This window comes from Neomonachus schauinslandi, chromosome 10, assembly GCF_002201575.2.
Source record: "Neomonachus schauinslandi chromosome 10, ASM220157v2, whole genome shotgun sequence".
NCBI classification, from domain to species: domain Eukaryota; kingdom Metazoa; phylum Chordata; class Mammalia; order Carnivora; family Phocidae; genus Neomonachus; species Neomonachus schauinslandi.
In genome coordinates, this window is record NC_058412.1 from 117,008,596 (window position 1) to 117,024,232 (window position 15,637).

The window sequence follows — 15,637 nt, forward strand, 5'->3', positions numbered from 1 at the left end:
TGCACATCGCCAAGGCAGCACAGAGCTAAGGAATGTCTGGTAATTCAATTTCTTCTTGGGGAAAAAAAAAAACAGAATTACTGCTGTTAATTCCTTGCCTATGGTTTGTGATTCTGACAGTTATGAATTCGGAGGTCTCTGCTCCCAAGGCATGGCTGCTTCCATCCATAAATACAGATTACACAGGGAATAATTCAAAGGAATCTTGGGTTGGATGAATAATATGATTAATACCTTGATGTTCCTTCCTTTTTTGGTTAAAAAAAAAAAGACAGAGAGCTTAAAGCAGTTCACATAGATCATCTCTTGACTCTTCCTAACGTCCCTTGAGAAAAGACTTGTGCTTTGAACTCTAGCGAGCTGAACAAACACAAACAGTGAGGCCCAGCTGCTGCTGCGTGAAGGCCCCGGGAAGGCAGTGGCTGCCCCGGCCTCTCGACTGAGGACTCGGTGGTCAGGGCCCTGGCAGAGCCCTTCCTGTCCCATGGCACCATCCCCATGTATGCCACCCTCATCCCATCTTCCACCACAGGCGGTTTCTTGGAATGTCTCGTTTTAAACTTTCTCTAGCAGAACATATTGAAATGTTCTGCCCCGCTGCACAAGGCTGAATATACAGGATAACAGGAATTTCTTTAAAAATTGGTAAGCAAGGCATAACCAGCACGGAGAGTGCTTGCCGACTTTGCAGAGAATGAGGCCCTTACGGCAGGGCCCTCAGCTGGCCTGCACAAGGCCTTCCAGGCCTCAGATGTCACCGGGGTGTCTGGGGGTGGAAAAGCAGCCTCAGTTACAGTGCACACGTCTTTCTGTTTTTTCCTTTTTCTAAGCCTGTCATTTCAGATTACCTATTAATTTCCATAAAGGAAGGCAGCACATCTGAATAAGATTTAGGAAGACCCCCCTCCTTCTCCCCTTCCCCCAGCCTCCCTCCTCCCCTTTGTGTGTGTGTGATTTTGTATATTTTGCTTTGGAAAAAAATATTAACAATTTCATATGTTTTAAATGTAAGCTCCTATTTTAGTCCAGTATATGCTGAAGAATCTTACAGAAAACCAAAATATAACTGCCAAGTATACCAGTTGCATTCCTGGCTTCATTTTATGTCCCTACACATCTTTTTTCTTTGCTTCATCTTGCTTGCCTACTCCTAATTTATGTTAGCTTGCCCTGGGAAATATATCTCCATAGGCTGCCGTAAGTGCTTTTCAGAAAAAGGAAGAATATAAATAAATAAGCCAAAATACATGTGCTGATATGAGCCAAACTAAGTCGGGGAGAATACCTGACATATATATATATATATGGCTTTTAACTTTTCAAAGCATTTCACCAAATGGTCCCATTTTATCCTTGTCAACAATACTATGAGGAAGGTGGAACACATGCTCCTAAGGCCAACTTGAAAATGGGTGGTCATGGGCTTTGCCCAAAGTCACTTGGATGGGCAGAGGATGCCCACTGCTAGAACCTGGGCCCCTTCACCTTGACTCCTGTGTAGTGCAAAGAACATGGGCACAAACTCACAGATTTGGGTTCTATCACTTACTAGCTGTGTGATCTTGAGAAAATCCCTGAACTTCTCTGAGCCTATTTCCACCTCTGTCAAAAATGGGGAGAATAGTAGCTACCTTGCAAAGTTGTTGGGAGGAGATGAGTTCACGTGTGAGGAAGTGCCAAGCACACAGTGGGGTGCTCGATGAATACCGGCAGTCCTTTTCATCTGCTAGTTCCTTCTGCTTCTAACTCAAGAGGAGACTGACTTCTACTTTCCTCTTTGTGCCTTTCTTATTTTGCTATGCTTTCTTCAAGGATCAGCTAAAATGAGCACGAATGCCCAGAGACACGGCTGCCCTCTGTGCCGGCTGCCCCCACCCACGCGGCAGTGGTGGGGCGTCTGCACAGTACCTTGAAGGCTCTGAGCACCACCAGGGGGTCGTCATTGGTGAGTCGGTGCACGAGTGAGGGCCAGGCCCGATGAGCCAAGGGAAGGAGCTGGTTCTTGTGGGACTGCAGAACAACCACACACAAATCCAGCACATCCAAGACCTGAAAGAAGAGAGGATGTGATTTCAGCAGAGTAGGAGTTAGTCACAGGAAGCGTGGAAGAGTGTTCCTGGAAGTTCCTAGAGGTGGAAACGGCAACCAGGACCCAGAGGAGGGAGGGCTTGCAGGGCTCAGGGAACTGAAGCAGGGCCACGTGCAGCGTGACACAGGAGGGGGAAGAGGAACTAGACCGTGACGGTGTCACATTAGAATTTTTTATTTTGTACTAAGTGCAGTGGGGAGCCATCAGAATGGTTTAAGCAGGAAAGTGCCATGATACAATTCATGTTTGAAAAAGATCATTCTGGCTGCTGAGTGGGGGAGGGGCCTGCAGCAGGAGAGAGATACGAGCAGGCCCTTTAGGAAGCAGGCACGTGCCCGCAGGAGAGGACAGGGATGCAGCCACAGGGTGGCGGTGGAGGGCTGAAGGGGTCTGAGGTCTGTCCTGGAGGTATGTATATACTGGAATGTGTATATGAGGTGTGTATGTAGCTGCTGACGGCCCCCGATATCGGGACAATGAAGAGAGGTATCCAAAGGGGCTGTCTGGAGTCAGGCTTAGCCACCGAACAGATGTAGGCAGCACTGGCTGAGACAGGAGCTAGGGAGGGGAGGACTCTGAGAGGCTGGGTGAGGTCATGTTCTCTTTCTTCTACATGGAGAAGCCAAGTAGCCGAGCTACAGGTCCACCTCGGAAGAAAGGTTCGGAGTGGCCCAGATGTAAACTGGATTTGTCACCCTCCCCGAGAACACATGTCCTGATCTGCAGTTCAGAGGGAGACGACTGGCCGGCCTCAGTGTCACTGGCAGGGGTCACGACGATGACCAGCGGGCCTCTCCTCCCAGAGACGGGCCGGCCTTCACAGAGCAGGGGAGGGTACACGGCTGAGTCAGATAGGGCGAGGTCTGCTAATCGAGCAGTAAACCCTGCTGGACGTCTACTGTGTGCTGGTCACACCGAGACCGGAAGAGCAACAAAGAACCAAAGAGGGCCCGCCCGTGAGGGGAACAGGCAGGCAGGAGAGGAAGAGAAACCTCGGCACATAGCGGACAGCAGAGCAAGCCAGCGGAAATGGCGCTGTTATCACTGGCTTGGCGCGGGAGTTCTGTCACTACCTGGGCAAGGTACGTCAGATGCCACCGATTCCAAGACAGACATTTCCTCCTTCTGCCTAAGACATTCCTCTCCTTGCCTTTGCCCCTTCGTATGGCTTGCTCCTTCTCAGCCTTTAAGTCTTGGCTCGAGTATCACTTGGGAGAGGCCTCCCCCAGCAACCTAGCCGAAATCAGGGCATAAGCTCTGTCTTCTTCAACAGGGTTTGGTATAGCGTAGGCTCCTAATGCACATTCACTGGATGGGTGAATTACAATCTTCTATCACAGAACCTGCTTATTATCTTCAGAGATTTCTTCACCTTCTAGGTGTGTGTTTGTATATTTCCCCACGAGAGATAGGAAGTTCCACGAAGACAGGGATGCCTGCTTCACTTCCTTCTGTACACCCTCTGCCTGACCTGCAGCAGTCTACAATAAACACTGGGTGAATGAACGAGTGAATGTGTGTGCGCCATGCCTGATGCAAACTGTTTCATATTTATAATCACCAACCCAGCGAGGCAGGTACCATCACATCCATTTTACAGAAGAAGCAGAAGCTTCAAAAGGTGAAGTAACTTGCTCAAGGTCAGAGAGGCAGAGCCAGGATGTGAATTCAGGTATGTAGGTCTGACTCCCAACGCTGGTGATCTCAATGACTACGGTCATTGGACACGTATGGACACAGCTGCTACAGAGCCTCCATAAAAGGGAAGACACTCGGCTCAGGTATCACCCGGACATCTACAATCAAGCCTTGCAAATAGCAGGCACTCAGAGAGTACTTGCTGAATGCAACAAGAGATGAATGCTAGGAAGTGTCTCTGGGGAAACGAAACAAGTTCCACAAAGCACAGACCCTGAGATCTGAGATGATCCTGGATTGGGGTTTCTTAGCCCACCACCCCGAGCAGGGCAGCATGCTCTCATCACTAGCAGTAACTCACCGAGGCAGCTGTGTTTCTCACACCTGCTTGGGAGTGGGAAGGACCAGGCCCTTCCCTGTGAGAGCTTCTCCCAGGTGATGCTGAAAGCTCTGTCCCCACGCCCGGCCGCCCTGCTGCCCAGTTTCACTATCACACAGTTTAAGTCCTTGCTGACGGGGATGCTCTTGGGAAACTGCCAGCAAATGAGGAAGTACAATTAAGAACTGTGGGTGTTTTTCTGGGGATGAACATGGAAAGAGAAACAGAGATGGGGGCCAGGGTCAGTCTTGGAAGAATGACGGCTTCCAAGGATTAAAACCTGCCTCCCACATTAAGTCACTTCAGGAAACGATATCCTGTCCAAAGCATAGGACTTTCTTTCCCTTGGAGAGTCAATGGATGTCCAAAACTTTGTGGTTTTTTAATTCCACAAAGGGGAATTGGCTCCCTTTTGGCATCTGAGCTGATACAGAAGGACGTAAGGCTGTCATCCCACAGATAACTTCTTCCCGATGCTTTCTCTTGGCCACCCCACATGGACCAGGAGATAAGGGCAGCCTCTTGCTCATCCATGCAGGCACTGCCAGCCAGAGCGACCCGGAGTCCTGCTGCCATGCAAATGCAGGGAAGGGGCTGCACACTGACCTTCAAGCGGATTTTCAGATCTTTATCTGACGACAAGTGGATGCAGCGTTCCATCACATCTGTGGCTATCTGGATCTGCACTGGCAGCGGCGGCTCCACATCGGGACCAGTGTCACTGTCGTCTACCTTCGGAGGGTCTGACTGCTCCTCTGGAAAAAAAGCGTAACTGGGGACAGTGTTTTATGAGAGATGCCCCACTTCGACATGATCTCCCAACCTCAGACGCAGGAATAGCATTTACAAGGGAAAATGTCTAGGAACTGATCCTAAGGAAACCATATAAAATTTGGGTCAAGCTATGAGTCAAGATATTCACCAGAGCATTAACTATAACAACTAAAAACTGGGGGGTTTGGTGGGGGGGAGAACCCCTCCATGGCCACTATGGCCACTCAAGGGGAAATAATTATGACATATCATGAGGGCCCCCAAATTTGTGTTTACTGAGGGCTTTAACAAGGGAAAATGTTTATGAAAGAATATTGTGTTAAAAGGAGAAAAGCAGTACATAATAAAATTGCATACACAGTGGGAGCACTATTATGTATATTTTTTGCATAGCAGGAAGGACAACGAAATACTAACAGAGATGGGGTCATGAGATCACATGGGATTTTGATTTTTTTTCCTATACCTTGGGTCTTTTCTAAATTTCCATTAATAAATATTTCAAATAAAAACGTAAGAGGGCAACATTCTAATTTGGAGCCCTGAGGCTGGGCAGCTCCCTGGCTGGCCTCTGCCCTGACCTTTACCCTTTCTCTCTTCTTGGTTCATTCTTTGACTAAAAGGCTCATGTGTCTCCTCCACCAGCCTGTGAGATCTTTCGATGGCCAAGATCAGGCCTTAAGGATGTCTGCATGAGATACCAGTGGGGCAGCTTGGCGCAATACACAGGGATGGGTTTGGTCAAAGGAGGTCAGTTCAAGTCCAGCCTGCACACCTATTAGCAACCCTCTCATCCTACATTACTTCATTTGGAAAAAAGGTATAAAGCACACACACCTCATTTGCTTGTTGACAGTCAAATAAGATGAATGTCACCAGCTATTAGCATTCTTTCACTGCCTAGAGTGCTGTGTTGCGCATGATGGGCATAAATTTGTAAATTAAAACAACAACAAAAAGACCTGAGAGTTGCATCAAACCCAGGCCAAAATCCCTACCCTGAAAAATTTTCCTCTATGTACTTACAGCCCCCAGTTCCGTACCATCCCCGCCTCACCAAGCCACCGTTACTAGCTATGCTCATTTCCACTGAGCTGAACATTGTTCGCTTCACTTTTTCCCATTTCTGTTTCCTCTGCTGGAAAAAAACAGAATCTTATAGCAGAGGCCACACCTGTCTCTACCAGATGCTGACAAGATAAATGAAAATGCATTTGTAGAATGCTTGGATTTCTTGGAGAAAGGGACCTCAGATACATGAGGTGCTTTCGTCGTGGCTAAAACAAAAAACACATGTCAAACCAACATCAAGCCAAACATTCTTTATAATGCCAAGTGTGTGGTGTGTACTTGATGAATGATAATTATAAGAATGAGAAGGCTGTGCTTTTCTTCCCAGAGGATTTGTTGTTTGAAATTCACCTATTGCACAATGTTATTTGAGGGATGTGGATTCTTCCATTACTGGGAGAAAGGTTGATTCATTCAGTCTGCTCCTAGCCAACATCAACTAGAACCAGAAGATCCTGATCGTGAAAGAATGGATTCACAGACAATGCTAGAATTTCAAACAAAAATGGCAAATCCGGATTACGAGGGATCATGATGCCTCCCCTCCCTCTGGGTTTCCGGGTTTTGGTGTGGGATGTAGGTCAGGAAAAGAAAGATTGGGTTGGCTTAAGAAATAAAACTGAGAAGAAAAGGCCTGATGATAGACTTCTGATCAGAAAACTGTCCTCAGGGAGGGCAACGACTCCGTTCCGCATAAATCATTACCCGGGCTCTGTGATAATTCCCTGACACACCGCAGGAACTGGCGGTAGTTAGTTGCATCGAACCACTATTTCCTGTTATCCTGGAAGTACTGGTTTCACTTCACCGGAATCTTGGAGTGGAGACCACCAAAAAAGAAAAAGAATCCTGCTCAATTCCAACCTAACAAACTAATTTGGGACTCGGTTCGATTTAGGATAGTTCTGAGACCACCAAGCTCATTATGACTTGGCATTTTATATTTGCAGAGGAGATTCTAACAATTTATTAATCGTTCCGTGACCTGAAGCTCCAGATTGAGCTTGTGAATAAAACAACAGGCCAGAGCTTCAACCAGCCTGAACTCCCTTCTCCTTTATCATATAAATAGGTAAGAAAAACATTGAAATCTCCTCCCGCCAATAAATAAAGGGACAAAGCATATGAATAGACAATGGGAACAAGAAAAAAATTGTCAGGAAAGGAACATATAGGAAAATGTTCGACCTTGCCTGTAATCAAAGAAATGCAAAGTCAAATATCAAGAACCATTTTTCACCTATTAATTTAGCAAGAAGTGAAACTCGTAAATGGCCAATGTTGGCAAGGTTGTGGTACAACCAGTGTTAATCCCACGCTGCTGAAGGGAAGGTATAAATTGACACAACCTTTCTGAAAGGCAATTTGGCAAGCATAAAATAATGTTCATATCCTTGACCCAGAAATCCCACTTCTGGGATTTATTAAAGAAATATGCAAAAAAAAGGGAAAAGGTCACGTGCACAGAATCATCCACTGCCACCCTGTTTATTAGAGTGAAAAGCTAGAAGCAACCCGAACGTCCCACAGGGGAATGGATACTTAGTAGCAGCTATTAAAACATTAATTATGAAAACTCTATAGCAACGTGGAGAGTTGCTGATTATATAACTAAGTGCAAAAAGGGTATAATGCATTTAAGCTGTGGCTGTGACCATATATAAACAGGTCTGCAACAGGAAAGAATGGGATAAGATGGCACAAAAAAATGAAGTTGCTTCTGTTGAGCATGGTAGGGTCATGACTGACTTTTCTGATTTCCAAACTTTCTGTAATGAGATCTCATTCTCATAATAATCTGCTTCAAAAAGAAAAAACTGGCTAAGCCAAAATAAACAGTTACCTTCTTCATTATCAAAATCTGAGACATTTCCATCTGCCACATCCTTTTCTTTGAGGTAGTTCAGCAAAAATTGTTCAATGTCTTCTGCTGTGATGGTATTCTCAAGTCCTTTCTCAGGAGCTGCTGGTCCTTGGCTCAAATGACTTCCCTCCTCCCCTGCACTCTGCTCTTGGGGTTGCCCGAGATCACCTGTGTCTGGGAACCACTGGGCTGAAAATAAAGTGTTATAATGATCACCATGGTCATTGACAATAGGCATTAGTACTCTAGAGGTAGAATAAGCTCTTTGCCATGGCCTGCGTGGCCCCACACAATTTGGTCCCTCCGTCTCTCCAACCTCATCTTCCATCTCCTCCCAGTTGCCCGTGAACCGAGCATCTTCCCATTCCTCCAATGTGGCAGGTGTTTTCCAACCCCAGAATGTTTTGCATATGCTGTTCTTGTTGTCTGGAGTACCTTCCTCATGACATCACATCTGGCTAATTCCAATTCACCTTTCATGTCTCAGTACACATAGAACTTGCCTGGTAAAGCCATCCCTTGACTTCCCAATCCAATTTAGGTCCCTATAGGCTTTCTTATATAGTACTATCTTCTTTCCTTTCATATCAACTCATCATGATTTATAATTACATTTATCTTGAGTGTACTGTTTAGTGTCTGAATCTCCCACTAGACTCTGCTCCACTGATCGCCACTGGAATCCAACAAGCCCAGCATGGAGTGGGTGCTCAAATATATGCTGAATGAGAAAATATGCAAGAGAATACATACAAGTGACAAAATTCTGAGTACAGGATGCACTCTTCATTAGAAGAAGACAGGCTCTATAGAGTCTTGGAATGGACACAGACCCTCACATCTGTATTTCTGATAGAAAAGGCTGACATATTCTCTCCAAAGCTTTTCCTTCTTCGGGATGCTCCAGTATTTCTGATGTGTCACCACAGAATAAGCCTTAAACATCACTGAACCAGTGGCTTTCAAACTGTGCCTTGAGGAACCCTAACGGTTCTGCAGGAATGTCTCGGGGCCACAACAGGGAGGGCCCCAAAAGACAGCATGCTAAAGGAGTGGGCCCAGGGCGTCTAACTCCTCTCTAACCCAGCAGCTCTGATTTCAGCTATTTTTGTATACTGGGTTTCCCCTAGGGCTTCATTTCAAAAAAGGCTCTTAACACTTAAAGAAACAACAATAAAAAAAAAAATCCCAGAAAACCCCAGTGTGAATTTTCATTCTCTTACAGACAGCAGGAAAAATGCCTCTGATAACCTTTCACACCTGCTAATCTCCTTTCTATCAAGGAGCACATGCACAGAGCTGGAGCAACAGCAGATGGGAGATGCCAGGGCCAGGCCAATGGGAACCGCAGAGAGCAAATGCTGGGTGACAGTCTTCATTCCAGAACCTAGAGGTTCTACATGTAGGGGATCAATTATGCCATTTCCTCAATGCCCCGTCCCCACACATAAGTCAGGCCCTAGTATACTCCAAGGGATTGCATTCCCAACGAGTTAAAATCAGGACTTAGCATTTACAATGCTCAAAGAAGATATGTGATTCCTACATTTCTACATTTAGGCTAGTACCAGACACTAAAGTCCTTGCTTACAAAAATGGCTTTTAAACATGAAAAGAACTCAGCCTCACTCTTAATGTAAATTAAACTATAATAAGGTGCTATTTTTCTCCTATTGGATAAGCAAGGATTAGCAAAAAGCTCAGGAATATGGTGATGAGGGGGTGGCAAAATCAGCACTCTGCTACACCGCTGACAGGAGTTTAAATTGGTGCAACCTCTTTGGAGAGCAGTTTGAAACTCTCCATCCAAAACTTAAATGTGGGGTGCCTGGCTGGCTCACTCAGTGGAACATGTGACTCTTGATCTTGGGGTTGTGAGTTTGAGCCCCACATTGGGTATAGAGATTACTTAAAACAAACAAACAAACAAAAACACAAATAAAAAACCCCCAGATTAAATGTACTGTCCTCTAAGCCAATACTCCTCCCTAGGAATTTACCCTATTGATATACTCAGACATGTTCAAAATGACCTATAAAGATACTCATTGCAGCAATTTTTTTTTTTTGTGGTGGTGGCAAAAGAAACGAAACAACCAAAATCTCCACCAAGAAAGGACCATTTAAGTAAATTGTGTGCAGCCACACAACAGAATCCTACGCAGCCATGAAAACGAGGTGGCAGCCCTCCACGTATGGATGTGGCACAGCCTCTCAGTGCTAAGGTGCATGGCATGGACTCTTTCTTACTTTTAAAGCTACCCTACTCTTGTTGCTATGAGTCATAGGCCAACTGGTAGGTGGTGCTCAGCAGTAACTGAACTGATAGTTCTTGCCCTCACTGTGGCACCTAATGCTTTTCAGCCAATGGCTGTGGAACACTGGTATTTATGGTAACTCCATTTTCTAAAACATGTGCTGGGTCCTTTGAAGACTTTTTAGAAGTTCTCTGAGACCACAGTTCCATTCCCATCTTAAAAGAGAGGCCTGAGGTCAAGATCTCAGGATCGTGAGATCGAACATCTGTGGGGAGTCTGCCCTCTCCCTCTGCCCCTCCCCCCTTCTCCCTCTCTCTCTCTCAAAATAAAATAAAAAATGAGAGAGTGGCCATCAGTTAGACAACTCAAAGACAAAAAAACGGCAGCACGCAGTGCTACTCTGATTCGTGAACGACTGACCAGCTCTACTTCAGTGTGGCTCACCATTTCAAATGCAAATATATTTGGGGTGATTTCAACACTTTCAGGAAAGCCATCCCCCATTTTGCTTCTTTCCGTAGGATGCCCTCAAGTCAATGTTAATCATCCTCGTTTTTCTCTCTACAGTGGAGACCCTTCCTCTTCCGCTTCAATTAAAAAAAATAAAGATAAAGCGCTACACAGGGTTTCTCCTTTCAAGGTGACCAAAGACATCAGCAACCCAAGACAATTCATTTTTCAAGGCCCCAACTGAGATTATCTCCTAGAGGATATATTTAATAGGCCTTTTCTCAATATAGTTTTAAAATCTCAAACTGACAATGTAGTCTAGTTCCCCAAAGCACTAAAGGTGGAAGTCTGGGCTAGCTTCAGACCATGGAAGCCATGAGCCAGGCTCAGCAGTGCTGCTGCGAGGGCAGGGGTCCAGTCCTTCTTGGTCACTGCTGACATCCCAGCAACTAGTCCAGTCCACAGACTTCCGAGTGGTTGCAAAATAAAATCCAAACTCCCTCCGTTGGTCTACAAGACCATGTGGGGTTTATCCTCGCCTCACCTACCAGCTTTATCTCATACTACTCTCTCCACAATGGCCTCTCTCCCAGGCTCTGCACCTGTTTCTTTTGCCCGAAGGTTCTTAAAAAAACACAAGAAGGATAGGACAGTTCCACACATACCGAGGGGCCCTTCTCAGCCTTCAGGTCTTAGCTCTAGTGTTGCTTCCTCAGAGAAGCCCTCCCTGATCACTCTACTTAAAGTATCCTACCCTGTTCCTCTCTTGCATCAGGTTGTCTGTTTTCTTCAGAGTGCTTATTAGACTCTAAAAGGAACTTGTTTAATGATTTACTTGTCATCTCCTTTGCAGAGGAGCAAGAGAGTTGAAGAGTTTATTCATCTTGCTCACTGCTATATCCTGATTACTAAGCACAGTGTCTGACACACGGCAGATACTCTTTATTAAATGAATGAATAAAAAAACATTTAGATGGCATGCGAATGTTCATGAATGAATGAATGAACACTGGAAATGGTATCAGGTACAGGGCAGACGAGGGTCTCTGTTCCAGCCACCCTCCTTGCTGTGGCAAACTTTCTTACATGTAAGAAATCCTGGATTTCTGGGCTGACAAAATGAGGTCAGTGACATTTTCACCTACCATGGAGGCTATTGGGCTGAGATAAATACTAGAGATATGGTCTTTGGATAAAAGGGACTCAAGTATACAGCTCGTTATTTTTTCATTCAAAGACAATCTAATTGAGAGATTCTTTTTCTTATTGTCCAAAACTTTGCCATTTTAATGGTTATGAACACCTCCAATAGATACCCAACAGGACAAAAGGAAGGAGAAAAACTCAAACCACCTCATACAATTCAAAGGTTAAAAGAAAGTTTCTAGACCTCTGTCCAGTATGGTAGTCACTCGCTACATGTGGCTATTTAAGTTACAATAAAGAATTCAGTGCCTCAGCAACACTAGCCACATGTACCTGGTGGCTACTGTAATGGACAGAACATATATAGAGTATTTCCATCATCACAGAAAGTTCTAGTGGACAGTAATGCTCTAGCGCATCTGTGGACTGAGTAATTCCTGTTATTCCTGTTCTCCATTAGCACAGATACTGCTAACCCCACGTACTGTCAGAAACAGTTTGGTTTACTGAAAAGAACAAAACTGTCATAAATCCTGACTTTACTCTTTATTGCCTGTGTGACCCTGGCTAAGTCAGTCTCACTGAGCCTTAGTTCTTCTTTTCTGTAAAATAAAAATGATGTTTACATTTAGTCTGCAGGGTTTATGTCCCTGACACAGAGCAGGAGCTCAATATATGATAGAGGTTATTAAGAGTGTGTATGTGTGTATATATATGTGTGTTATAAAAATTACATATATGTATATATTAAAATACATTACATATTACTATATATTAACATACATATTAATAACATCTATGAGATATATATAATATATACATATATTTTATATATATCTATGTGTATATATATATATATAAAAAGCAGTGGAGGGGCGCCTGGGTGGCTCAGTTGGTTGAGCGACTGCCTTCGGCTCAGGTCATGATCCTGGAGTCCCAGGATCGAGTCCCACATTGGGCTCCCTTCTCAGCAGGGGGTCTGCTTCTCCCTCTGACCCTCTTCCCTCTCGTGCTCTCTGTCTCTCATTCTCTCTCTCAAATAAATAAATAAAATCTTAAAAAAAAAAAAAAAAAAAAAAGCAGTGGAACCCTGGCATAACATGTAGGACTGGACCAACAACTATTCAAATAATGTCCTCCATAGCATAACCACACACAAACAAAAGATAAGATTAGGCAAACAAGGATACTAGGCCTTCCCCGAAATTAGCATTAAAAAGGGCTCTGAATGTACCTAATGCTGCCAGCAGGGCATGCAGGACACCGACAAAGGAAGTCGCTCTCTTATCATAAAATTGATCCAGAGTGGCCAAGACATCCTGAACCACATCTGCCACCAAAGGAAGCAGGCTAGCGTCCGAATTCCACAGCATGACTTCCAAGACCTTTGGGGTATGGGGGTGCAGAGACAGATGACGCAGATTTAAAGAGATCCCATTCACCAAATAGTCCGAATTTTGATTGATCAGGTGCTGCACAGAGTTGTAGCCACAAGCGTGGCAAATGTCCATCATGGCGCTGGTAGCTGCCTGACTAATGAGCAGGGTTTGGTCCCCAGCCTTCTCCAGTACTGGATAGAGGGCTGACATCAAGAGCAAACGAAAGTCTTTTCCCAGTGCGTACGCAAAGCGGCCAACCCCTTCCAACTGGATGCATATTTGCCAGATGTTGCTGTTCATGGAGCAGATAGTGGGACTTGGCTTTGAGAAGGCTGAAAAAGATGTAACTTGGCAGGTGTGTGCACCACATGTGATGGCCTGGAGGCCTGACCGCTTCATTGTTAGCTCCTCTTCCACTTCTTCAGATTCGATACAAGTGATCAAATACCAGTTTTCTTGGCTTGTGTATTCTTCCAGTATAGATGTCACGATCTCCCTCAGGTCCTCGGGGCTTGTCTTAATATGGTTTTCATGAAGATTCTCCACCTCCAGCCCAGCAGCCCCCACAACCAGCTCATTCAGGATCATGGCAGCTTGCTTCCGGTAAACCACAGATTCGTGGTACAGCTCCATAAAGTGATCTACGAGCAAATAGAGGTCCCCATAAAAACCGAGAAGCTGACACACCTGCTGCAAGAGCAGGAAAAGCCTCTCATCGGCGAAGAAGCGGAAATATCTCCTCTGCATTGGGCTCCACGGCTGTGGAGCCGCAGTCTCCGGAGAAGCGCTCAGGTGACCAGAATTCCAGCACCGCTCTTCGACGACTTTGATGTCAGTCACATCCAATTCTAGCACTTGGATGAGCGCTTTGGAAAGGCGCTGAAGATGGGCCACAGAGTGGAGGACAAAGTTCACTTTGGGGCCCAAGAGTTTCAGATAACCGAGTAACAGGGAGAGAGTAGAGAATTTGCCCTGATCGTCCTGGGAGTTCATGAAGCGGGGAAGAGACGTGGCGAGGGAATGCAGGTTTTCTGACAAGATGTCAGCAAAGGCTCTGTTGCCAACCACTACTTTCTGATCTGCAAAATGTCTCAGAACTTTATTGCACTGGGCTTGGACTTCAGGACTCTCATCATTTACTAGACCCACCAAAGCCTTCAGAAGGGGTCCAGCCGAACCAACCAGGGACTGACCGCACTTCAAAAGAAGGGCCTCGATGAGTTCTATCAGTGCCAGCCTGACCTTCCAGTGTGGGTGGACTGAAACACACTCAATGATCTTTTTAAGAAGGAGAGTCAGTTTGTCACTGGTGTTTTTTACCCACTTGGCTTCCCTATGAACCATCAGCTCTGCGACTCTATGCTCCACTTCAGGCTTTGGTTGGACCTCTGAGATCCTTTCGAGCTGCTCATCAGCCATAATGAAACTCACTGTCTCGTAAAAGATCTTTAGGGAAGACACGACAATGCTGTGCCCTTGTTTAAAGTCTCCTGTGATCACCCTGGTCAGTGCCATTGAGATTCCAGGTAAAAAAGAAGCAAACAAATCCCCCAGCTGCTTCTGCTCAAGCTCACCCAAGGACCTCGGATGGTCCTGACAGTCACACTGTAAGAGTAGAACCTGTAAACATTTTAAGGCAGCAATTTTAATTTGCTTTGATTTCTCCTGTTCTGCTAGGTTCAACAGTAAAGATACAGCAAATCCTAAACGAGGCAGGATGGAGGGCTCATAAAAAGCCAGGATGATGTCCCCATAAGCCGAGTGCATTAACGTGCTGAGGCCACGGATCACAGCCAATTTCAACTCCTCGGACACAGCTGCAGGTTTTTGGGAGTTGGGCGAATACAGACAGGCAGAGAGTTCCGAAAAGAGCTCCTGGAGAAGTTCTTGTTCCTTCACACATGTTGAAGAGAGGACAAACGTGAGGCATTCCACCACGCTCTGGATCAAGCGCTCTCTCTTGGGACCCGGCGTCTTCAGCGTAAATCGCAAAGGGAAGAGGATGTACTGCTGAAGCTCCTGAAGGGCGGAGTCACTCACAGCTTGTAACCTCGCCTGCAGGTGCTCCACGGTCTCCACCGTCTGGGTCTTTGTGAGCTGAACACAGACTGGGCGTAAGGCACCGAAGGCCTCCTCAGGAGTATCGAACACTGCCATTGTGCAGTAGCCTCACTGAGGAAGCATCCTGCAGGCCGGAAGAAGAACACTTTTCAGTAAAGGTCAAGGCTCAAAGCAAATTCAAAGTGGACCTGCAGTCATTCAATCAACAGACATTTAGTGGGGGCCTATGTGTCAGTCACTGCACAAGGTGCTGGGGAGCAATGGAACTGAAGAGAGGTGGCTGCTCTTCTGAGGGGGTCCCTCTAGTGAGGGAAGCAGCTGGACAGTTCCAACACAGGCTGCTAAGAATGGGGATGGGCCTGTGCTCACGGTCCTGAGTGAGTGTGGGAGACCCATGCGTCAGAAGCCTGGGAAAGCCAGGCTAGGTTTCACAGGAGGAAGAGGCTTGAGCCAGACTTGACGGAGGAATAACAGGAATCTGTGGGCTATGCTAACAAGTTTGGATCTTAACCTGTGGTAGTAATGGAG

The 15,637-nt window shown here is 45.8% G+C and overlaps 1 protein-coding gene across 1 annotated transcript in view; it reads right to left on the bottom strand.

The window, feature by feature from the left end:
• TTI1 (TELO2 interacting protein 1) overlaps positions 1 to 15,205 on the bottom strand; it is a 28,499-nt gene extending 13,294 nt beyond the window's left edge. The window contains exons 1-4 of the mRNA XM_021689124.1: positions 12,904 to 15,205; positions 7,795 to 8,004; positions 4,713 to 4,861; positions 1,909 to 2,049 (exon numbers count right to left, since the gene is read on the bottom strand). Coding sequence (XP_021544799.1) covers positions 1,909 to 2,049; positions 4,713 to 4,861; positions 7,795 to 8,004; positions 12,904 to 15,205 — 2,802 coding nt within the window. The remainder of the gene's footprint in view (positions 1 to 1,908; positions 2,050 to 4,712; positions 4,862 to 7,794; positions 8,005 to 12,903) is intronic.
• Positions 15,206 to 15,637: the final 432 nt, after the last annotated feature.